This window comes from Pleurodeles waltl, chromosome 4_2 (assembly GCF_031143425.1).
Source record: "Pleurodeles waltl isolate 20211129_DDA chromosome 4_2, aPleWal1.hap1.20221129, whole genome shotgun sequence".
Taxonomy (NCBI): domain Eukaryota; kingdom Metazoa; phylum Chordata; class Amphibia; order Caudata; family Salamandridae; genus Pleurodeles; species Pleurodeles waltl.
Window position 1 is genome coordinate 474273965 of NC_090443.1, and position 25350 is coordinate 474299314.

Below are 25350 nucleotides of genomic sequence, written 5' to 3' on the forward strand. Positions count from 1 at the left end.
CTCTGAACCCAACACTAGATGGCGAGCTTATGCATAGCATGTAAATCTACAGCAATACATACCACAAACAGATGTCTGCTGGTAGGTAATATTTTCCTTTTTGTTGATATTTCTAAATGTTTTTGAGGAGTTTAATGTGTTCTCTTCTTAATTGTAAGGTTGTTTGGGACTGTTTGAACGTATCAACATGTCTTTGAGGAAACAAACTGGTTGCTTGTGCCATAGCAACCAGGGCTTGCACACTGTTGTCTTGGTGAACTAACTTGTAACCACCTAGAATATAGGCCCATCTTTATACTTTTTTAGCGCCGCATTTGCGCCGTTTTTTTTACGCAAAAACGGCGCAAACTTACAAAATACAATTGTATTTTGTAAGTTTGCGCCGTTTTAGCGTCAAAAAATTACGCAAATGCGGCGCTAAGAAAGTATAAATATGGACCATAGTGTTTTAAAAAAGGTTTTTATGAAATGAATGGAGTCACCCCTTCCCAAATGTATACGTCTTTCTGACAGTTCCTACTTGAAAAGAATCTGCATGATTACCTGCCCAGCTTAGGCATCCACATAACCTTCTGAATCTATGCCATAGTGTAATGCCTGAGTATGCACACAGCACCACGAAGTCTCATTGCATATTTCAGTTTATGATGTATTACTTGTGTGCAACTGCCTATTTATCAGCAGAGATTTGTACAGAGCTGCCACACCTAACCTCCTGGTCATTCCTATTAACTTTGTACATGGTTAACCAGGGGCATGTAAGACTATTAACAGATGAGTTATTACTATCTAACTATAACAGTTACCTTTCAAAAGATATGACACATATTTGAGCTTTTCTGCATAAGGTAAGATCGGTTTCTATTGGGTTAATTCTGAACCCACTCCATATGCCTGCTTACTTGAGTACTTTTGAGACTTTTATCCATAGTGTGTTTTTATTGTGATAAAAGGAAAGGACTAAGAAAGGCAGAACCCACCAGTAGTGTAGTTTTGGGGAGTGTTCCCTTTGTACATTTATGCAGTTGGGAGCTCCAAAAAACCTTTCAGTTAAGTACAATGCATGGGGAAAGTACTTGACTGCTTGTGCCAGAGTCCACCCTGCTTTCGCTGTGAACTTATGTAAGTTGTTGAGAAGATCCTGTATACCTCCTTGACTCTGGCCCTACCCAGTAGCCCACAGTAATCTAATTCCATCATAGCCCAGTCACCTCAGTGCTTTTCCCGTATGCCTGCCTGCCCCCACTAATCATATGACTTATGTTTGAGCTTCTTCTCCAAGCCTGAGACTATTGTCTGTGCCATAGAAGCAATTGCTTCCCTGTAGGTATTGATTCTTGTTACAGACCCAGTATTCAGAGGCTGGTGTGGCAGAATGCAGCATTTGGTGGCATTTATGGTACTGCCAGTGGGTGTGAGAGGGAGTGGCAGACGGGGGCAGCAAAACAGTTCTTTCACAATCCTGATAATGCTACTGATAAAGGAAACAAGACTGAACAGTTTGGTGGGAAACCCCACAAGCTCTTTGTATGTTCCTATTATACCTTGTTACTGGCACACTTTTGCGCATGCACAATTTTCACTGCTTTAACTGTTGGCTAGAATTCAACAAGAATGTCCTGCTCTGAAGGAGCACTTTGGTATAAGAAAGTGGTATCCCAAAGCTTAGTCTCAAATAGCATGTCCTTGATTCAGTGTCACAGATGACCCACATTGTATCTTACAGTTTTTATACTTTTAGGTTCTTGATTAATGCTTCTCTCTTGTTACTGAAGTAAATGTTAAATGATTCATACAGTATGTGCATAGTGAACTGGATCATAATCTACCCTCTATACTTCTTTGTCCCTTATCTCAGGTGTGTGTGCTCTTGACAACTGCATCTATGCTATGGGAGGCTATGACGGCACGGACCAGTTAAACAGCATGGAACGTTATGATGTGGCGACAGACAGCTGGACTTTGGCAGCACCCATGAAACACCGGCGCAGTGCACTTGGTGTCACAGTCCACCAGGGCAAGATCTATGTCCTTGGTAAGACAAACTCCTCTCAAGACCCCTTTTGCAATTTGCTTTTCCGCAGGCTCTATTCCAGTCTGATGCATGCTGCACCCTCACCAAACTAAGGGTACAAAATAAGAAAAAAATGTATATTATTGTGCGTTAACGTATTTTGCATAGTCAGTCTCGAAACCCCCTTTAAAATGTGATAAATTGCAATATTAAAAGACATGCATGAAATACAACTCTTGCAGCATATCCACCTCTGTATTTCGGTGTGACTGCACGTCAGTGAGATTAAGAAGCTTATAACTCTAATATACATTAAGGTGACCATGCATCAGATTGTTCATAGAGGAAGAGTAGATGATAAACAAGCAAATCTACATAGGGGAGGATCAAATGCAAATCGATAAATGATATCAACACTGGAGAAGTGGATTTACAGGTAAGCAAGATTTTCTTCTCCATCATTAGACTTTCAAGGATTCACAGGCTGCAAATTTAAAGACAAAAGTTAGGAACTCAAAGAAATGGAATGCAGTCTTATGTAATGTTCAATCAGATGCTAAAATAATACTTACAATTTGTATTGATACTCAATCATTCTACACATTCCCCTCCCCTTAACACTAACCTCATCATTTACCTTAACAGTCCCCACTGCCTAGCTCAGAACCCATAACCAGTTTTAACCCTCTTCCATAACCCACACCTTCACCCCTTTGTAAACTAAAGTCCAAGGCCAAATACTAATTACACCACACCTAATCATAAAGGTTAGCATAAGGAGTAGAGATGTATACTCCTTATACTAAAATATTTTGAACACCATTACTGTAAAGCTGACCCTTATTAAAAAAAAGGCACTGAAAACCAACAACCCTCAAAGTATCAAGTGTCCGACAAACAACTGACCATCTTTAGAACTCTCTAGGCATGTTAGGATAGTTGGAACTCTGAGGTAAGATTGCAAAGCTTTAACAATTCCTCTTTACACAGTGGCCTGACTCTTGCACAGCGGACCACCAATGGATCAGATAGTACAATTACTTAATGAGCTACCCAATCTCAGTTGAGAATTCCCAGTTCCGACTGGACTTGAAGGACCAAACATCTTAGATGTATCCTGCGGGGGAAATTGGGCACTTAGGTAAGTGATAGACTGGCAACAGGGTAATGCCCAGACAAGCGAAAGGATCCAATCACAAGGGTAACATTAGATTCCAAGGACATCAAATAACAACCTGATCTATTAGAGGGAACTTGGGACACCGGTCAACTAGATAAAATCGTGTCACCAGACTCTTGCCCCCTGGACTAGATTGGCTGCCGTAGTACAATTAATCGGTCCAGTGACACTGTCATTGAAAGAATACAAAACTGCTTGGTACACTAAAGGCAAATCTGATTGAATTGGAATAAATGAATGGTAACTGGCACAGGATGGAGGAAGGTCATTTGCTTTCTCTCATGAATTTACCTAAGCAGACAATCTCTATTAAATGAATCACAACCACAAACTGAAGTCAATAAAGCACAAAGACTCTAACATCTGCAACCCCTACCTCCCCCCAATATCACCTTTTCACAGTCAATGGATTTCTCAGTCTCGTTGCCACTCCATCCTGATGCTACAGGTGCTGTCCTCTTTGTCTTGATCACTGGACTTGTGGCTTGCAAAAGGAGCCCCAGTTACCCACCATTGTAGATAATGTGATTTATTTTTTATTTATTTTATTTCCCATTTTGTCTAGTTTTAACCACTGGTTCCTCACTAGCACAAATGCCCAATCAATAACCGCCAACAGTTGTGAAGTTCAGTAGTAATATCTAATGTTTGGTATAGTGATTTCTTAGCCTTACACAGATTTATATGGATGTTCTCAATAACTTTGCATCCCACAGCAGAGTACCAATTTCACCTTCCAGGTTACAGAAAACAGTCTTCATGATGTTGTATGGGATTGTGGACGACGTGTGAAAACTGGAAACAAGCATTCTGGGGAAAAAAGAATGGATTAAACCCAGATCTGTGACTAGGAGTGAATGCTTGATTTGTTCAGCATTCTGTCCATCATCTGTTCTTTTTACTTTTGTTGTCCTAAGTAGGAAGGGTATGCCCAGACGTGGGTCCTGTGCTCACTGTTCCCATGAGGAGCAGGGTCAAGACTGATTTGCATATGTCTGGGTCACTGTGCCACTGGATTCAAGCTAGCCTGGCTGATGAAGGGTGATACCCGAAACCGGTCCCAGTATGCTTGTTTCCACTCCAGGAAAGGACCTGGCAGTTCTGACTGGACTGTTCCCATGGGGAGCAGGGTCAAGACTGATTTGCAGATGCCTGGGTCCAAACTGGGGTGAGTTGGTGAGCAAAAAAAACCCAATTAATTAAACCCAGATCTGTGACGGGGGTAATGTTAATTTGTTTAGCATTCTGTCCATTATCTGTTCTTTGTGCTTTTGTCGCCCTAAGTGGGAAGGGTATGCCCAGACGTGGGTCCCATGCTCACTGTTCCCATGGGGTACAGGTCCAAGACTGATTTGCATTTGGCTGGGCCCAAACTGGGTGGTGAGCAAAAAGAACGATCTGTTCTTTTTGCTTTTGGGTTAATAAGAGTGGGCAGTACAGCCACCATCCTGTTTGAAAATTCTTTAGTCATGTGTTTTGTTCCCACATTTATTATGGCTACGGAGAACTATTCCTCAGGTTTCCCCTCTTTGCATTGACCACTTTTGTAGCATGTCTGAGATAGTCAGTCAGATAAACAGCCTTTCTCTTTTGCCTCCGTGACCCTATCTAGCACAGTAGACTCCAATCTATGGTCTCTCGAATAGCTCCAGTGGCACTCCATTTGCTTTAGAGACTCCACACATCTCCCATCGGTCCTACTGTCTCTCCCAGCTTCTTGTTTGATATAGGGTTAGCTAACCTCTCTCTTGCCTACTCTGACATTCTCAGAACTCTATTTGCACCAGTGTTGAACCATGGCCTCCATTATCTTTCCACTCTTTCATATAGCTTTTGTAATATACGCATGGCAGATGTTCTTTCTTTGCTGACATCCTTCAGCTCTAAAGTGCCCTCTTCATTCCCTGTACCCCAGCTCAAGCTTTCTTTCCTATTCCTCCATGCGAGTAAGCACCTACCATGTTCCTTACTTACAGTTCTTTTCACTGACTACATAGTACTACTTAACTGCTTTGTTAACATAGCCCTCGTAAACTGCTTGCAGTTGCTCCCCCTCATTCTGTTCTTGTGGAGCAGTAAAAGCATGGCATCTCCTCTAATTGTTTTGTATGCCTCCCATAGGTTCTACGCCTGTTACACCATTCCCATATTGTCTAAGAAATAATGTTTAGAGCTATCCTCAAGGCTTTCTATTGTCAATACTTTCTCTCACAGGCATTTTGGGTTCCCTTAATAACTAATGTACTTACAGCTGTGAGGGAGGACTCTCTAGATTCCTGAAGGGAATCAATTAAACTGCGTATCTACAAGAACAGTGATAGGAACATCCCAGCCTGTTACTGCCCAATCTCATTATTAGATTCTTCTGTTAAAATTCTAGGGCGGGTAAACCAGAAGACTGGGCTGAGGCTAATTCCTTTTTTCCTTAAGTCCAGTATGGGTTCCCGCCCGGTCTAGGCACTGTTGAACAAGCACTCAGTTTATCTCTAATATTAGGAAAATATGTCAAAGCCAGGAGAGGTGCCACACATATGGCTTTCATGGACTTCTCCTGTGCTTTTGACTTGGGTGATGGTGAAATTATGGGAGTTGATGGAATAAGCTGGAATTGAACTCTCACCCCCTGCCCCCACCGCCCCTCCACCCAACCCCTTTATTGGACCTTCTTACGCGCCTTCATTGGGATACAACCATGAAAGTGCGTTCTACCCAAAATGGGGGTTGTATTCATTCCATAAGGGTTACAAGAGGGCTGGCACCCTGTAACCCTTCGATTTTATATTAATGCCTTGCAGTTAGTTTTAGCCTTCTGTGTAAAGAATGTCCCCAAAATAGGCCCTCGTTTGGTTCCTGTACTTTTATATGCAGATGATGCAGTTCTAATTGCATGTACAACTAATGGGCTACAGGCCCTTTTAGATGTTTCTAATGGTTTCAGGAGGAATTTAAACCTGACTGTTAACTACCAAAACTCCTTCATATTGACTTGTGGCCCAAAAAAACACTAGATCCAAAATCTTTTTATTGGGGAGACCCCTGTCGCTAAGGTAACTAACTTTAACTACCTGGGTATTTTTTGTTTTTACGCTAATTTAACCTGGGATAGGCTGATGAACCCGAGAATCCAGAAGATGGTGGCATCTTGGGAATCAATCTGTAGTATTGCCAAAAAGCTAGGTCACAAGCCACTTAGAGAGATGTCCTTGTTATACAGGACTAAATGCCTCTCAGTTAGAAAGGGAATATGGCAGACAGGGTAATCTGCAGGCAGATAAAAATACATTTTTATGCAGACTCCTGGCCCTCCCCAAACCACACCAAGCTTCATTTCATATCTTGAACTTGGTTTTGGTTATTTGGAGGATCCAGTAAGACTGCCCCCCCTTATTATTGTGGCTGAAACTATGGGTTACTTTTAGACCAGTTTCTCCTAAAAGGTTTGAAATTGAGTGATATTACTGCCATTCCCTGGTTAGCAAATGTTAAGAACACTTTTTGTGAGCTGGGTTTGGTTCTTCTATTTGACTCGCCTGGATGTAATGGCTCAGATTCCAAGGAAGTGCTAAAACAAAGTTTCAATGCTGACAAGGAGAAGTCATTTAACTTGGTTTCAGATCTTTGCTATGTGGCCATTTCTACCATGTCAGGGATGGAACCATATCTAACTTGGATAGTGAATACTGAGTACAGATTTTTCCATGCACATCTAACATTATGGTCCATATTTCAGTAGCGTTTCCCCTGACAGGCTCCTAGTTTGCCTCACCTCCTTGTTGTCCTTGTGAAGCTGTCTCTACCCAATCTGCAACACACTTTATGCTTTTTTGCACATTATATCATTATTTAAGATTGTTTTTTTACACCCTATTTTAACTCGCCTGAATTTGATTACACATCAAGAAGAGCTGCACTTTTTACAATGATTAACTTTTACAGTTTTTTGTTGTTGTTTTAAATTACATTTCTTCTGCTTTAAAACTGAGATGGAAACATGCCTCCTAACTAGACCAATTATAGTTCGTCTAGCTGTATAGCATTTATTAATTTATTTTAAATATTCTTAATCAGCATGTTATGACTGCCTGTTTCTCCTGAAAGATTTTTTGTACTTTGCCACCCCAACGTAATGGAGCCAAATTTAAATCTTTGTTTTATGGATGTTGTTGGAGAAGAAATTAACCCCTTAGCTGCTGGGCCTTTTCCCCCCCAGTGCTGAGCCCTTTTTTGGCTATTTGGGGTAGTTCGTGCTTAGGGCTTCATAACTTTTTGTCCACATAAGCTAACCACGCCAAATTTGCGTCCTTTTTTTCCAACATCCTAGGGATTCTATTGGTACCCAGAGTTTGTGGTTTCCCCTGGAGGAGACCAAGAAAATAGCCAAAATACAGTGAAAATTTTGTTTTTTCCCAAAAAATGGGGAAAAAGGGCTGCCGAAGAAGGCTTGTGGTTCTTTCCCTGAAAATGCCATCAACAAAGGGTTTCTGGTGCTGAAATCACTATCTTCCCACCTTTCAGGAATGGGCAGACTTGAATCAGAAAACCACATTTTTCAACACAAATTTGGCATTTTACTGGGACATACCCCATTTTTACTATATTTGGTGCTTTCAGCCTCCTTCCAGTTAGTGACAGGAATGGGTGTGAAACCAATGCTGGATCCCGGAATGCTAAACATTTCTGAAAACTAGACGAAATTCTGAATTCAGCAAGGGGTCATTTGTGTAGATCCTACAAGGTTTTCCTACAGAAAATAACAGCTGAAATAAAAAAATATTGAAATTGAGCTGAAAACAACAGCCATTTTTCTTTATGTTTTACTCTGTAACTTTTTCCTGCGATGTCAGATTTCTGAAAGCAATATACCGTTTTGTCTGCTGGACTCTTCTGGTTGCGGGGATATAAAGGGCTTGTAGGTTCATAAAGAACCCTAGGTACCCAGAGCCAATAAATGAGCTGCACCCTGCAGTTGGTTTTCATTCTATACTGGGTATACAGCAATTCATTTGCTGAAATATGAAGAGTGAAAAAGAGGTATCAAGAAAACCTTTGCATTTCCAAAATGGGATCAAGATAAGGTTTTGAGGAGCAGTGGTTATTTGCACATCGCTGAATTCCGAGGTGCCCATACTAGCATGTGAATTGCAGGGCATTTCTCAAATAGACGTCTTTTTTACACACTCTCTTATATTTGGAAGGAAAACATGTAGAGAAAGATAAGGGGCAATAACACTTGTTTTGCTATTCTATGTTCCCCCAAGTCTCCCGATAAAAATGATACCTCACTTGTGTGGGTAGGCCTAGTGCCCGCAACAGGAAATGCCCCAAAACACAACATGGACACATCCTATTTTTTTTATAGAAAACACAGCTGTTTTTTGCAAAGTGCCTACCTGTAGATTTTGGCCTCTAGCTCAGCCGCCACCTAGGGAAACCTACCAAACCTGTGCATTTCTGAAAACTAGAGACCTAGGGGAATCCAAGGAGGGGTGACTTGCGGGGCTCGGACCAGGTTCTGTTACCCAGAATCCTTTACAAACTTAAAAAGTGGCTAAAAAAACAAGTTTTCCTCACAGTTCGGTGACAGAAAGTTCTGGAATCTGAGAGGAGCCTCAAATTTCCTTCCACCCAGCGTACCCCCAAGTCTCCCGATAAAAATTATACCTCACTTGTGTGGGTAAGCCTAGCGCCTGCGACAGGAAACGCCCCAAAGCGCAACGTGGACACATACAAATTTTTGGAAGAAAACAGAGGTGTTTTTTGCAAAGTGCCTACCTGTAGATTTTGGCCTCTAGCTCAGCCGGCACCTAGGGAAACCTATCAAACCTGTGCATTTCTGAAAACTAGAGACCTAGGGGAATCCAAGGAGGGGTGACTTGCGGGGCTCGGACCAGGTTCTGTTACCCAGAATCCTTTGCAAACCTCAAAAAGTGGCTAAAAAAACAAGTTTTCCTCACATTTCGGTGACAGAAAGTTCTGGAATATGAGAGGAGCCACAAATTTCCTTCCACCCAGCGTTCCCCCAAGTCTCCCGATAAAAATGATACCTCACTTGTGTGGGTAGGCCTAGAGCCCGCGACAGGAATGGATCACACAAGGGTCAATGGTAGTCATTGCTTGAGGTCTACTGTTAACCCTGGAGTGATTCATTCCTGAAGCATGCACTAGGCGCAGGCACACAAGCGGGGTTGTGTTTTTATCAGGACAAGTGGGGAAACACTGGGTGGTAGGAATTTTGAGGATCCATGCAGATCCCTGGACTTCTGCTCATTGAAATGCAAGGAAAATTTGTTTTTTAAGCACATAATGTAATTTCAAGGGGATTCTGGGTGAAGGAAAACTGGTGAGAGCCATGCAAGTCCTGCACCCTTGGACTCCCCTGGTACTAGTTTGTTAAAGTTAACCCACCACTCACACTGGTTGGTTTTAGCACCTCCAGAAATTATGGTTTCAAAGCATGATTACTTATCAAAGTATCTGAATATTGAAACCAAGCCTTCTGAAGGTGGGCCATAAAGCCGCGTCCAGGCACCAACCTCTTTATGGTCCATTCACACGCCATTCACGCACAACAAACAACCCTTTCATATCGCCAGCCACGGGCCCAATCCAATCAATCACTCCACTCACATTAACTTACCGCTGCCAGACAAGGGCCCATCACATTCACATGCCACAGAACGGAATAAGTTTGACTACATTTTACCACCTGTCAAGTAACTCCTCCTTCTTACTTAACATTACCAAATGCATGCGTAACAAACCTTTACTAATGACTCCTGTGACAGCCACCTGAGGCTCAGGAAGACATGTTTTTCATGCGCCTTTAACGCACTCTCTGTGCTAAATCCAACTCCTTCCAGTTTGTGGATGCAAGTTGGGGGTGTCCGAGTATGCCGTACAAAGCGATTCCTCGAACTGAGTGAGCATATCTACCTTTGAAACTAAGGGATACATGCTGGGGATTTCTCATGATGTTCCCTAAAGAGAAGGTCATAGCCTATGGAAAAGGGTAGTGTTTGGTACATAGGGGAGTCCATGAGAACGTAGCATATGTCCCAGCCAACATTATGTGCAGTGATGTGACTATAATGCACTTATACAGCAAACTGAACATCTACTAAGTTCTGATGGAGGATGAACATGAAAAGCAGGTCAAACACTGACCTATACAAGTCATTCTCCTTCAGTGCTGGGATGGCACCAATGGGTTTGAATCCATAGGTGTAGATGATGTACATCTGTACTACCTTTACTATCTGCCTTCTACCTGTGCAAAAACCCTTTGAAGGCACTCCTACCATAAGCTTTCCTTACCCATCCATGTCTCTGTTCTCATCAGAGTCCTGGCTAATCCTGTATAATAGCCAAGTGAACCTATACTAGTTTGTGGAAGGAAGTTGGGGGCTTCCAAGTATGCCCTACAAAGTGATTCCTCGAACTGAGAGAGCATATCTACCGTTGAAAGTAAGGTAGACATGCAGGTGAAGAAAGGGTACTCCGTGGCAATGTGGCATATGTTCTGTCCACTAGTATATGCAGTAGGGGGAAGAAAATGCATGTTAATTGAACAGAACACCGACCACGCCAAAAGGAAGTCCATGATGAAGTAAAATTCTGTGGCTCCTTGCCTAACGAAGCAGTGGCCCATGGACGTTCGGTATCCATGCACTGCCACTGAAAGGATTACCCAACAGCAGCTCAACCTCAGTCGATTTCCCAGAACTTTGCTTTAGTATGATACAACGCAAAGCAAGTAGGGATACAGAGGCCTGGTTGTGATGGACACTGGGGACAGTAATACCGACTCTCCTGCCGCTTTCCATGCTTTGAGCACACTTTACAGCGACGACATGGACGATCCTTTTTGGGTGTTTTAGGTATGCGATCAGCAAAGTGTCGCGCCTGCAGCCTTGCCACATCCTCCAGAACATATGAGGTGGAGGCTGCTGCTTCTTCTGTAACAGCAGTGAGGCTTTCAATTACAGACAACTGGAAGTCAAGGAAAGTCATGAGTCTTCCTGTTGTTGTCTGACGGTAAACAACATACGCATTATATGTTGCCATCTGAATCAGGTGGGTAAACAGTTTCTTGTACCAAGTGCGAGTTTTACGACACGCATTGTATGGTTGAAGAACCTGGTCGTTCTTGTCCACTCCACCCATGTACTTATTGTAATCGAGTATACAGATGGGCTTGTGGACTTCGGCCATCTGACCCCAAACCGTGATGGGAGAAGTCAGACTCACTGGAAGAGGTGTCGTCAGATGGGACTCCGCCAACTGAAAAATCACTCCCAGAATCTGCCCCATTGTCCTCTCCCTCAGATGCTGTCTCAGTGTCTGCTATCTCAGTCTCTGAGCCTACATCAGAACTGTCCTCCATAACCTGAGCTAGGGCTTGATCAGCAGTCATCCAACGAGACGCCATCTCTGCAACTGGCTAAACTGTCCCTCTAAATTACTAGCCTACGTAGAAGGCAGATAGTCACAAAATTGTTTGTGGGTATGTTTGTTGTGTACAACAGGAAATGTCGTCACCTTACCTTCGCTTCCTCTCCAATTCTGCAGATTCTCTGAAAACACTGAAAAAAACAAAAAAAGAATGTATTACTTCACCTTACCACTCACCCTGTGCAACAGTCATTTTTGGTGCTCTGCCTCCCATTACCTCCTCTTCTAATTCCCTCAGTACTACCCAGCAAAAGTGCCACTCATATCTCCATAGTCCCCCTGGCATTACATTTGTTTTAAAGCGCAGGTAACGCTTGCCTTTACTAATCCACTCAGCTACTTTATGGCAACTGCCACTACAGAAAAGACATGCATGTATGTATATATATATATATTGTGTGAACAAGATTCTCACCCCACTCCACGAGGTTCAAATTGACATCTTTTATTGCAAGCAACAGCCACGTACGCGTTTCGACTCTCAAGGATTCTTGATCACAGTAAATGAGTCCCTCTTTTCTTTCATTGTTTATACTTGCAATAAAACATGTCAATTTGAACCTCGTGGAGTGCGGTGAGATTCTTGTTCACAAAATATTTTCGAGGTTGCTTTCCTCCATCACTGAGCCCCGGCAGTGGAGTGCACTGCGCAACAATCTTTTTAACCAATTTGTGTTATATATATATATATAATATATATATATATATATATATATATATATATATATATATATATATATATATATAATGTGTTTAGGTTTAGAAACAAAGTGGTTGAAGGGTTGCTGGGCGGCACACTCCACTGCCGGTGCCCAGTGACAGAGAAGACCAATCTAGAAATTATCTAATGCCGAAAAATTTGACCGCACTCCACAAAGTACAAATAAAAGTGTATTTTATTGCAGTCAATAACCACCAACGTGTTTCAACTCACCAAGGAGTCTTGATCACGGTCCTCGTGGAGTGCGGTGAAATTGTTCACCATTATAAAACAACACACACAAGAATAACAAGCATTTACAATGCAATGGGTCTCGCATCTGCTCGAGTTAGAGCTATTAGCGTTATAAACTCCTAACCCAACTTTTCTTGCCACATAAATTGATAATTGAAAGTTAAACTCTTTCACATAAGAGAGCCGATTCACATCTCCACGGCCACCATGAGCATCATGTGAAGAGTTACACAAAAGGAAAAGAAGTTCGCTCGCAGTTAAACGTAACAGCAAAAGTGCAATTAGCCATGTACCAGGGGCGATGGCCAAGGCGGTAACAAAACCTCCCCAAGGAGGGACAAAGGTAAATCATTTTCCAATGTCATCAAAGGATTTTTGAAGGGCAAGCCCACGAACGAGTGGTAGTGATGGGCGTGAGGTGGGCGTTGTTAGAAGCCCAGTTACACACCAACAAGTCAGAAAAGCAGCACATGGACGCTGCAATGCTTGTCCTGAAAAAAAAAAAAATATATATATATATATATATATATGTGTGTGTGTATACATATATACACATATATATGAGAGAGAGAGAGAGAGAAAGAAAACAAGACACTCATGTCACAAACCTTTTTTTTTTTTTATACATGTGTGCTTGCCCTTGGCAAAGCACACATGTATAAAAAAAAAATGGCCCCATTGATGGTCACCCTAAGGGCTGACCAAGAAAACTTTTTTTTTTTTTTACCCTGGGGGGGGGCGATCGGCCCCCCCAGGCAAAACTACATGTTTTCTTTTTCCCCCCTGGGGTCGGCCCGTGTTCCAAGGGCCGACCCCGCCATTTTGTTTTCTTTTTTTTTTTTTTGCTTTCTTTTTTTTTTTATATTGTGGGGGGCGCGATTGCCCCCCAAAACTGTGTAAATTAATAAATATTGCCCCCCGGGGGGGGCGGCCCGTTTACGAGGGGGCCGACCCCCCCAAAGAAGATCCCTGGTGCCTAGGGGCGTTTCCTGGCCGTGGATCGCAGCCGCGCTGCGATCCACGGCCAGGAAACGGTGCCAGGGAGGCATCGATGGAAAGGGGAGAGCCTCCCCTTTCCATCGATGCCTCCCTGGCATCTGGGGAGGCCGTTTTGGCCTTTTTTTCCCCACCGGAGAAAGAGAGAACGCTTACCTGCTTCTCTCCTTCTCCGGTGGGGAAAAACTGTGACGTCAGCGCGCCTCGTGGCGCGCTGACGTCATAAGGGGGCGGAAGGGGTGGGATGGAGACGCAGAAGCTCTTCCGCGTCTCCTACGGTAAAAAAATAAAATAAAAAATCCTCCGGTGCAATGCACCGGAGGATTTTTAACCCCCTCCCTGGTGTCGGCCACTGGTCGTGACCCGCACCAGGGAGGGAGTGTGGGCGTCGGCCAGTGGCCGACGCCCGCATTCAACAGGTTAAGAAGCAACATAATTCTGGTTGGCAGTATAGTGTAGGTTTTTATCAAATACCGCTGGAAGAGCATATCAGCTTTAACTGAAACTGACTCAGACTACAACATAACAGGCACTGTCTTATATAGTCTCAAAACCACAATGATGTATTATTCATCAGCATGCATATTAAATGAAGTGCTTGCTCTAGCACATTATCTCTAATCATTTCAGCAAGAAGCAATAGTTTCTGCAAAAACATCCAACCACACGTTACAAAAATGTGACTGAATTGCACTTGTTATTGATACATTTTAGTAGTAACCATGGTGTCTTTCAGTCTCATGCTCTGAAGCATATCAGCACTTTTCTTCCTACACGTCTGCTGCTCTGTAATGTGTCCCCAAAAGACTTATCTTGTCCCCTTGTGTTGCTGTGATCTACATTCGTACTCGGAGACGTGTATTACAATGTGGCCTGTGATGCATGCTGTGACCTTCCATTTCTGCTGTTACGCATTATATTTATCTACATAAACTTGTGTCTGCCTTTCATCTAGGTCCCCACTCTGTTCTTGCTCTCTATTCTGACATCTCAAACAGTTTGGGCTTGTGTTTGTCCTTGAACACATACAATTCTGCACTTTTTTCTGCTGATGCTTGCATTAGCAGGAGTGGGTCTTCTCTCTTTTCTACATTTTCTATAGCATTACCCCTTTAGTTGATCTTTCAACTATTTCCTCACCTTCCCTTTTGCATGCGTCCATCAGTGTGTATCTTCTCCTCAATGTCTTGCATTTTACTGACCAATGTAGTGGTAAACATCCCTCCCAGCTTCTGGCTAACCCTCTTGCAGCATCCTATCACTAACTGGAAGATAAAATACATCAAACGGATTACCATAAGGACGGGCAACACACCCTTAAACATTCCTGACATCCAAGATGGTATATGAGTGAACCACCCTTTAGAACCACTCGTCAGGGGCACCCTTCACCCCCTTGTCCACCATCTTCATTTGCAAGGTATGCAGAGTTTGCATGGCCTCTGTTAATATTCTGTTGCCCACATTGTTGACTGGGATAGACGTACAGGAGGCAGTCCCAATTTTGGCACAAACTCTGTCCTCCATAGCCGTCACAAAGTCCAGCAGATACATGTAATGAATGAGCATTACTCTCGTAGCTCACAGCTCTTCTTTGATTACATTAAAGCCATCTTCAGTGGTATGATCGCCTTCATGAGTTTCCCAGTGAGTTATTTGCAACCAACAAGCAGTAGCTTTTGCTTGGACGAACGGAAAGATGCTTCCAAAGAACAACTTGGCATTGTTGAACAATCTGTGCTCCTGTGGGACATTTTTCCAGGTTGTAGTGCAAACATAATCTGCAGCTCTCTTCCTTCAATGATGGTGCAGCAAGGTAGTTGGATGGCTCATGGAACAGTCATGTAAGTTTGAAATTTCCACTCCTGGAATCATCTAGGAGGGGATGTGCACAGTAAACAAAGAACGGAGACCTCTCCAACATGAAGGAAGTCGCGTATACAGCCACTATCAACAATGCCAATAGAAGTCCATTAAACTGGAGGTGCCCCATTGCATGTCGGCATTATACCTTGTTGTGATGCAATTGATGTTGTTCCCCACCTGGGCCGTTCAATTCTCCTGAAACATAAAGGAAAAATAATAGGTTTTCTACCTACTCGAAGAGTTGTAGGTGTTTCTACCCTCGTTAGTCTAGATATGTTCTCATATTATACTGCCTGACACTTTTGTTGTATGATATTATCACTCTGGGTCTCCTTCCATAAGGAAATGGCCCTGCATCCAAATGTAGCACTATGGCCCCAGTGACCATGAACGTATACTGATACATTTACTCAGAAATATGGTCCCTCTTGACAATTGGGGGGCCGAGGTGTGGTAGAGTAGTTTTTACAGAAGAGTGTAGGTGGGGATACCCCTACAAAATTCCTGCTGCAATGTTTTAGCTCTCCACATTTCACTCTTGTACCTCATAACTCCTTTCTTGGCCATTGTGTCTAGCTTCACTACTAGCTCATTTGCGGTCAGTCAGGACATTCATTATGTCTGCTAACTCTCTCCTATTGCGTGGTGTTTACTAGTAATGTTCCCCATTTTATCTGCAGGGGCTGCATCTGCGCTTGCATTGTACAAAGGAAAAGGTGTAATAGACACTGGGTAGTATTCAGGGGTACTTCTTTGGACGAGTGTAACCTGTCTGAGCCACTAGCTTATGGAATGTAGATTTTACCCATCTTTGATGGTCAGAAAATCTGGATTTTAATAAAGAAATAGAGGCTAATGTTATTGCAGGCTCTCTTTGTCACTACTCAGCGGCCTCTTTAACGATCTTAGAACACTTAAAATTCCAACTTATTAAAAGGCCAGAACCCTCTGACCTCATCCTTCTTTTTAGCTGAACATTAAACATTAAAAATGTAAAAAAATATTTTCCAAATTCTTTAAATTCAACAATTTTTCCAAAAGAACCAAGTCTGTAATCCCCTTCCATGGATGAATCCTTGTCCAGTCGATCCTTGAAGATCTCTCATCCCCAGACGATCCTGTTCCTTTCATCTGCCTCCTTTATTGTTGGCCATGGGCTATAAAATAGAATACATTACCTTGTAAACAGGGTTGGGTACTTGGGTGGGAATAATATTAGCCTCTGTGTCTTTCATAAAGTCCAGATTTTCTGACCATCAAAACTGGGAAAAATATACATTTTATGTCAAGACCAGAGGCTAATATTATTGCAAGTTCAAAGCTTCTTTAATAAACAACCTACTGCACTCTCAACTGGATTAAAGTAACATTTATGAAAAAATGGTTGAATCACTTGACCAATCTGCACACCTTAATATGTCTTGCAATGCACCTCCCATCATAAAGGCTTGTGAAGCAGAAGCACCTCTCACTGAATGTGCACCAAATACACTAACATCCACACCAGACGTATTCATCACTTCCTTCACACATCTTGCCAGAGTTGGTGAAGATACCTCTTTATGTTGGTATCTAAAGGAAATCAACAATAGTTTCACATTTCCCATTCTTAACTGCACAGTCCTTCACTCATATTCCTTCACACAGCATACCGCACACAAATTTTCTTAAGCACCATGGATAAAATATAGAACTAGAATTTGTTTTAGTCCTTCTGTTCAAATAAAAAAACACTCTTTCTGGAGAAAACATTCTGTTAGAAACATCTAAAGCTTTAGCATCAGAAACCCTTCTAAACAAGACTAAACATAATAATATTGTTAATTTCTGAGCTAACACTCAAGTCTAATAAATAATTTACTCGCTGTTTTCCAAAATATTCTAACACCTTGGTAACATTAATAAGACCTGATGCTATCTGTGAAAGGACTGGTATCTCCCATACTCGCCTGAAATTTTCCACGCTGCCAGTTTCAACTGACCTCTCAATACCAAACTCTGCAGTTCTCCTCTTGGACCTTTCAATATCTCTGGAAATATCGGCAACAGAATTAGATAATTTACCAACATCACCAACAGGATTGGATACCCAACTTGGGATTTTTAAAAGGGTCTTATTAACACCAAAGTCTCCTTCCACTTGCGTACCATCACAATAACTCCTGTTACCATTGAAAATTGAGGAAATGCATAAGGTTTGAGAGACCTCCAATGCTTTTATGTTGCTAACTCTGGGTCTACACACCAACTGAAAAACACCTCTAAATGAGTATTCAGTCTTTGCAAACAGATCACCTGAAACAGCCCCCCAATGATCCAATAATCTCCTGAAGATCCCCTGTCAAGTCCAACCGCTCAAATCCCTGTAATATCTCGCGAACCAACCACATTGCTCAGACCTGAAATATGTTCTGCCTGCACTACTATGTTCTGTTTATCTGTATGTGGTGTCCTAAAACACCATGGATCAGTTAGATCTTGGGTTTCGAACCACCTAACTTGTTCACATATCATACAGCTGAGACTTTGTCCATTCTCAACTGAATTTAACATTTTGCCTTGTTCATTATAAAACTCCTTATTGCAAAAGCCCCTGCTAGTATTTCCAGACAACTTATATTTAATTTGCTTTCCTCCTCTGACCAAGTTCCTCCAGTAGTAGTCATCCCACATCGTGCCCCCCATTCACCCAAACTTGCATCTGATTCTATAATCATCTCTGGATTTGCCCAAAAGATAGCTCTTCCATTGCATATTTTTTAATTCCTCCTTGACTACTTCCAACAGTACAATTTCCTCTGAATATTTCAATCCCAGTCTCGGATGCTGAGCTTTTAATGTCTGAAGAGCACAATAATTCAGAGGTCCAGGAAAAATAGCTTGAATTGTGGATGGCAGTATACCTACTACTCTTGCTAGCATTCTTCAAGGGTAAGTCGGCTTTATTGAAAACGAAACATATCAAACTCATATTAACAGTACAGAATGTCAATTTCAAAGATAACAGTATAAGTGTGTAAAGAAATAAGAAAGCTGCTTAACATGTTTAATGCATTGGGTGGGGGGGGAGGGAAAGTAATTAAAGGAACAAGACCTATAAAGTAGAGAGGTATAATATAAACATTAATTATAATACTGTTCTTCTTTCTTTATTCGGTATGAAGAAGTTCAGCCATAAAAACAAATAAACAAAGCAATACATAAACCAATTAGCAATAAAACAGTGTATAAAAGTGTCCACCATTTAAAAGCAAATAAAACATCAATATTGAAAATTAAAAAGCCATTCTTAAAAGTACTCTACATTACTGCGCCAAGTAATAGCTCCTCTCAAAAAAGATCCCAGCCCCCGCCACACCAATACATCTGAAGCCATTCGCAGCCACAAGAAAGCAGGGCGATATTGCACAAAACCCTTGGGCCTCAACAGGGGGAATAAAAAACTACGCCTAAAAGGTGCATAAAAAACACAAAATAATGTAAAATGGGTCAGAGTCTGCAAAGACACCTCGTCACAAGGACACGTTCTAATAGATTTTTCACCATACTGGCCTAGCGGGAAGCATAGATTACTTCTAATAACCCCAAGGCGAAATAGGGTAAAAAGGGACCTTTCGCTCACCTCACATCACATATCTTAAGAGATAGGGCTCAGGGCCCGCCCCTATCTTAAGCATAATAAAATCCCTGACCATTTTTTTTTTCCCCCCCCCCCTAAAACCTCCCCCTCTCTTTTGGCCCCCAAGATTCTCAGAAAGTTATCCTTTACCCAGTTTTTATCACGGCTAGTCAGATCCTCAGGAGTCTCAAAGTCAGGCCGCCCCAAATCATGGGCTGCCTTTCTTATATACATCAGCCAGGGGATATTCTTTACATGGTCACAAGCCAGGCAGTCCCTTAAAATCTCTCTATTAAAAGTGGCGTGCTCATTACTCCAAATAGAGACCCATAGCAAGAGGGAAGCAAGCTGAATGGTGTCTTGTACAAACTTGAGATCTAATTCCAAATGAAGACCGAAACCAGAGGTATTTTGGCCAACTCCCAATAGCCTTCTGCAGAAACGGTTTTCTTCTGCAGCGGGGGCTCGGGTATCCATATACCCCCAAAGTGCTGCATCATACAGCAGGACTGGGAGACATTTATGCCTGTAGATTTCAAGCAATGACTTAATGGGTTTATTTCCTACTCTAGCAGCAAAATCAAATGTAGCACCAACTGTAGCATGGAAAAGCATTCCTTTTCTGGCAATACAGGGATTCCATGTACCTTTATCATCAAAGATAACCCCTAAATATGGGAAGTCATGAACCCTGCTAATAATTTGCTCTTCGATCTTCAACTCCCCCCACCCTGCTCAAAGGTTTTCCAAATACCATAAAATGTGATTTTTTTTTATAGCTAATCTCTAAGTTCAGAGCTGACCTAAAAGAAACATAGGCTCTAACTGCTTCACTGAGGCCATTCATGGTTCGGGCCATAAAGTAAATGCAGTATCCAGCCTATGATAGTGACAAACATTATACCACCAAGCTTTATATGAGATATTGGAGGTGTTTTTCCAATTGAGGGTAATTTGCTGAAAGGCTAAAGCTAACATAAGATCTAACAGCCTTAAATTATCTCCATCTGAAGCAATATCAACAGGTAAGCTACCTAAGAAGAGTGCAGAAGGAGTTAATTGGGATCGCAAATGAAAAATTAAGGTGAGCTGATGCCAAACTTTTCCCCAAAAGGAGGCAGTGGGCGGACTCTCAGAGGATATGCATAAGATCTCCCTTTTGGGTGTCACATGACCAACAATTTGAAGCTGAGGATATAGAAAATTTAGCTATGGCGGGGGGGGGTAAAAAAAGAGTCTATGATAGAGAAAAAAAAAATGATTGTGAAGTAGAAGCTGATCTAGATATTTTATATCACCTACGCCATATTTTGTTCCAAAAAGGAATAGACCAGTTACATCCCAAATCCAATTCCCATTGAGATTCAATTTTAGATTTAGGTCTTGTCAAAAGAGGAAACACAAAAGTTTATAAATATTTGATGCCTTGGGAAAATAGGTAATAAAGGAAGACAAAGAAGAATGTAACTCTGAAGAAGGATTGATTAAGAATAATATTGATAAGGAGGAGATATTTAGGCATGAAGGAGCTAGGGCAACTAAATAGTTGTTGGAATTGTGAAAAAGAAAGTGGAGTCACATTGGAAAATGTCTTTAACCCATGCTATACCTCTTTGTCTCCAAGACTTCCAAAATAATGTTTTTTTTTATTGATAGTAATAAGATTATTATGCTAAAGAGGGGAATGTAGAAAAGAGGAATAGGTGACAGACGAAGATAAATAGTGAGATCGAAGAAGAGTGCAAGTATGTTTAAGAAGCGGGGAAGAAATAATCGAAATATTATAAGAAAAGGACACCACCTTACGATGAGAAAACGGTAGAAGAAAAGAACATTCAATATCCAACCATAAGGGAGTAAACAGAGAATTTGACAAGGAGATCCACCTAGAAGCTGGTCTTAAACAGAAAGATTTATGATAAAGTCGAAAGTCAGGAAAGTTGGCTCCACCTTCCTGTTTAGAATTACAAAGTTGACTAAGAGAAATTCTAGTTCTTTTATTGTTCCAAAGGAATTTAGATAATCTTGAATCAAGTGGTTTGAAAAAAGTAGCAGGTAGAGGGATCGGAATCATGGATCGAAAATAGAGAATGATGGGAGAAATCATCATTTTGATGGAGTCAAGACAACCCCAATGGAAGGGATCTATCAATCTTCTCAAAAGAATCAGAGATGTTTGCTTCAATGGACTTTTTAATGGAAGAGGTAAACAGAATACCTAAATATTTAATCTTAGATGTATTCCGATGAAAGCCGGTAATATCAAAGGGTTGTCTAAAACAAAATTTAGTTAAAAGGAGGATTTCTGTTTTATCCAAATTTATCTTATAGCCTGAAATTAAGGGAAAATCCCCTACCTCTTAGAGTAGAGTTGGTATTGAGATTTCATGATTTGAACTTTATAAAGGTATGTAATCTCCGTAAGCAGATAGTCTTAAATGTTTCTCCCCGTATTGGAAACCTTCATTTTGATATTATTTCTAATACAAGATATAAATGGCTCTAGAGCTAAAATAAATAGGAGAGGAGATAGCGGACAACCTTGACGAACGCCACAACATGATGAAAAATATCTAGACACCTTTCCATTAACCAAATCCTAAGCCATTGGAGAATGATAAAGCAAAGAAATAAACGAAATAAAATGGGGACCTAAGCCATGCCAAGCTAAGGCTTTTAATAAAAAAAGGCCATTCTAATCGGTCCAACGCTTTCTCAGCATCTATGGAGATTGCTGCTAAAGAGTATGAAAGAGTGGCTGCTTTGCTAAGTACATTTAAAACATTACCTAGAGTTATCAGAAGAAAGTCTACCTTTGCCAAATCTGGTTTGTTACTTACCAATCATTGCAGGCAAAAGGGGGTCAAGATGTAAGGCTAATAACTTAGCAAAAATGTTATAGTCTGTATTAAGTAAAGGAATCGGCCTAAAGTTTTTACAAAAAGTATGGTCTTTACCCTTCTTCGAGATGAGACAAATAGTGGCTTCTTGAAAAGTTCCCCCTGTAAATCCTGATTTTGAGAAGAACTGAAAAAGCTGTAAAAGTTTGGGAAGTATGATATCTGAAAAATAGAGGGAAAATTCCACCGTGAATCCATCCGGACCAGGAGTCTTACTTTTTTTATGAAAACAAAGGGCCTTAAAAATTTCTGGCAAAGAGATATCTAATTCAAGAGAGGATACATCAATTAAAGTTTTATTAGGGTTTGGAACTTTCTATAAATATTCATCTATCTGTAAGGAACACGGGGTGAAGTCAGGAGAATAAAGTGTTTGATAAAATTTGACTAATTCATCTAAAATATCGTCATCCTTAAAAAGAGATTTACCTGTATCAGTACTTATGACTGCACTGTGTGGCGTTGCTCACAAACTTTCAAATAATTAGCAAGGTCTTTCCCTGTTCCATTTCGACCCCCATAGCAGCGGGCACAACTACATAGACAAAAGAAAGAAGCATTAACCAGAGACGTTTCATTAAATTGTAATTTTGCTCTAGTAAGTTCTCGTAAATTAAAGTTAGAAGAAGAATATTGATGTTATATGCCCACAAGCTGCAGCGTTAAATGAATCCCATAACAGTTGCTGGGAAATATGAGAATTATCATTGATTTAAAAAAAATCCTCAGCAAAAGCAACAAATGATGTAGAAAAATTAGAATCCAGTAACAAAGAGTTGTTAAATCTCTTGGGATTTACCGGGAGTAGATCAAAATCCAAAATGACTGGTGCATAATCAGATATAATAGTAGGTGCAATGGAGGAATTGATGAGATTTTGGGAAAGCGATTTTGAAATACAAATATGGTCCAGTCTAGATAAGGAGCCATGTGGTGGAGAGTAACATGAAAAATCCCTGCTATCAGGCTTGCATATTCTCCATGAATCAACTAAATTACAGTGCAGTAATAGTGCTTTAAACTGTTAATGCATTTTGTGAAGGGAAAATTTGACAGTAGATTGTCTATCTATAAAGCGATCAATTATTTGATTACGGTCCCCTCCAAGGGGAAAAAAATCATTATATTGCATACATTGTTTAGTAATGCTATGCCAAAAAGATAGTCTGATCGAGTAGGACTATAAATATTACCAATAGTCAATGTAACTCCAATAATAATTAGTTTCACAAAAAGCCACCTTCTAAATCCTGAGAAATAACACTTACTGATAGTTCCTTGTGGCAAAGGAAAATTACTCAATTTTTCTCTGTCGATGAAGGGGAAGTAAAAACATGCCCTACTCATTTACTTGCACTTGGAATAGTGCTAGCCACATGCCAGAGGTCTGTGAAGCTATAGCCTTTAAACTCCTCCTTGACAAATCTCTGGTTTGCGAAGGCCTGTTAATGTATCGGCCCCCTGGCCCCGTCTCTAAGTTCCTCTCGATATGGACCTCATTATTGGAACCTTTAATCATGGCCCCTAAAGCAATCATCTTGGGAGACTTTAACATCCACTTTGATAATACGAGTGATTTGCTGGTCACGGAATTTATCAACCTTATGGTGGCTCTGGATTGGGTCCTAAAGGATGGGATGGCCACTCATAGAGCTGGCCATACCCTAGATGGGATTTTCACCCGCCCGAGGAAGAACTGTATCTTTCAACGACCCCGTTAGAGTGGACGGATCATGCTCTCCTGACGTTTAAATTCCTGGCCAGGCAGTGGCCTATAATACCCATTCCCCAGAAAAAACTGATAAGATCCTGGAAAAACATTGAAGCAGAAGCACTGAAAATAACATTAACACATAATTGGCATAATCTAAAGGCGCCTACGTTGTCACCGCTTGCTAGATTTAATCTGGGCATTACACAGGCAATGGACTCGCTAGCACCGGCGAGGATCTCTGATCCCCGTGTCAGGAAAAAACCCAACCAACCTTGGTTCTCTCAAGCCCTCAAAATTTTACAGAGGAAATACCGGCAGAAGGAGCGTTGCTGGAAACTCAGCTCTCGTGAAGCCGAGAGGGTGGAGCTAAAGCTCGCACTCAACATTTATAAAGAAGCCTGTCGGGTAGCCAAATCGGACTATTTTACACGAAAAATTAGCGAGGCAGCCAACTCCTCCAGAGAGCTATTTAGAACCATCAATGTTCTTACCACTCCCTTAGGCACTCCCAAAGTAGAAAATTCCCAAGACTTCTGTAATAAAGTAGCTACATTTTTTGAAGGTAAAGTTCTTGACATTTACTCCAGCTTTACGTTGGATAAGGAACAAGCCAACTCTTCCCCCGGGTTAGCAACACATCTGCATCCTGTGGCGACAATAAACGGGTTGCCAGACAAGCCACTCTTACTCTCAAGGTTTAAGATGCCCTCTCAAGAGGTTTTGTGTAAACTGCTCTTGGAAGGTAAATCAGGTTCCCCTACGGATCCCTGCCCCCCTGCTGTCCTCCAATTAGTGCCAGAGCTAGCGGTATCTACGCTGGCCCCTATTGTTCAGGAAATTCTTGCAACGGGCCTGTATCCTAGGGCATGGAAAGAAACCACTATTATTCCGTTAAAAAAGAAGGCAGCTGGTAAACCCGATGACCTGACGAATTTACATCCTATAGCCCTTCTCCCCTATGCGGCCAAAATTCTGGAGAAACATCTTAATAAAGAATTGGTTGATTTCCTGTCTGCCACTAAGGGCTTAGACAGCTCGCAACATGGTTTTCGGAAATCCCACAGTACGGAATCAGCTCTCATTGCATCTTCTGACACCATACGCAGATTGGTGGATAAGGGGCAGGGGATCTTTTTGGTGCTATTGGATCTGTCGGCAGCTTTTGACACCATTGCTCCCCACATTCTGCTAGACCGTCTTTATCAGGTAGGCATTAGAGACCAGGCTCTTAAGCTGATTGAATCTTTTCTATCAGACAGGTGGGCCACAGTTAGCAGTGGCGACTTCAGATCCCCCGCTTACCTCTTGCCGTGTGGGGTCCCTCAGGGCTCCTCTTTAAGCCCCACGCTATTTAACGTGTACGTGGCACCGCTGGCAGAGCTGGTTCGCTCTTTTGGCTTAATTTGAGTATCGTCTGCATAAGAAGTAGGAATAATCATTCCTTTTAATAAAGATCTGGAAGAAGTAGCCATCCGTTTCAACGCCTGTATGACAGCAGTGAATCATTGGATGAAGACCAACTGGTTGAAACTCAATGGTGAAAAAACTGAGATTTTATGCTTTGGAATAGGAAGGGAACATTGGTCGTCTAGCTGGTGGCCTGAAGTATGTGGAACTCTTCCTGTACCACGGTCTACCTCAACAAATTTAGGATT

At 41.6% G+C, this 25350-nt stretch overlaps 1 protein-coding gene across 2 annotated transcripts in view; it reads left to right on the forward strand.

Annotated features, from left to right (window-relative positions):
- The window catches only part of KEAP1 (kelch like ECH associated protein 1), a 210449-nt gene that overhangs the window by 153914 nt on the left and 31185 nt on the right, over positions 1-25350 (forward strand). For both annotated transcript variants that reach the window (XM_069231815.1, XM_069231814.1), the window contains one exon: positions 1859-2035. In XM_069231815.1, coding sequence (XP_069087916.1) covers positions 1859-2035 — 177 coding nt within the window. The remainder of the gene's footprint in view (positions 1-1858; positions 2036-25350) is intronic.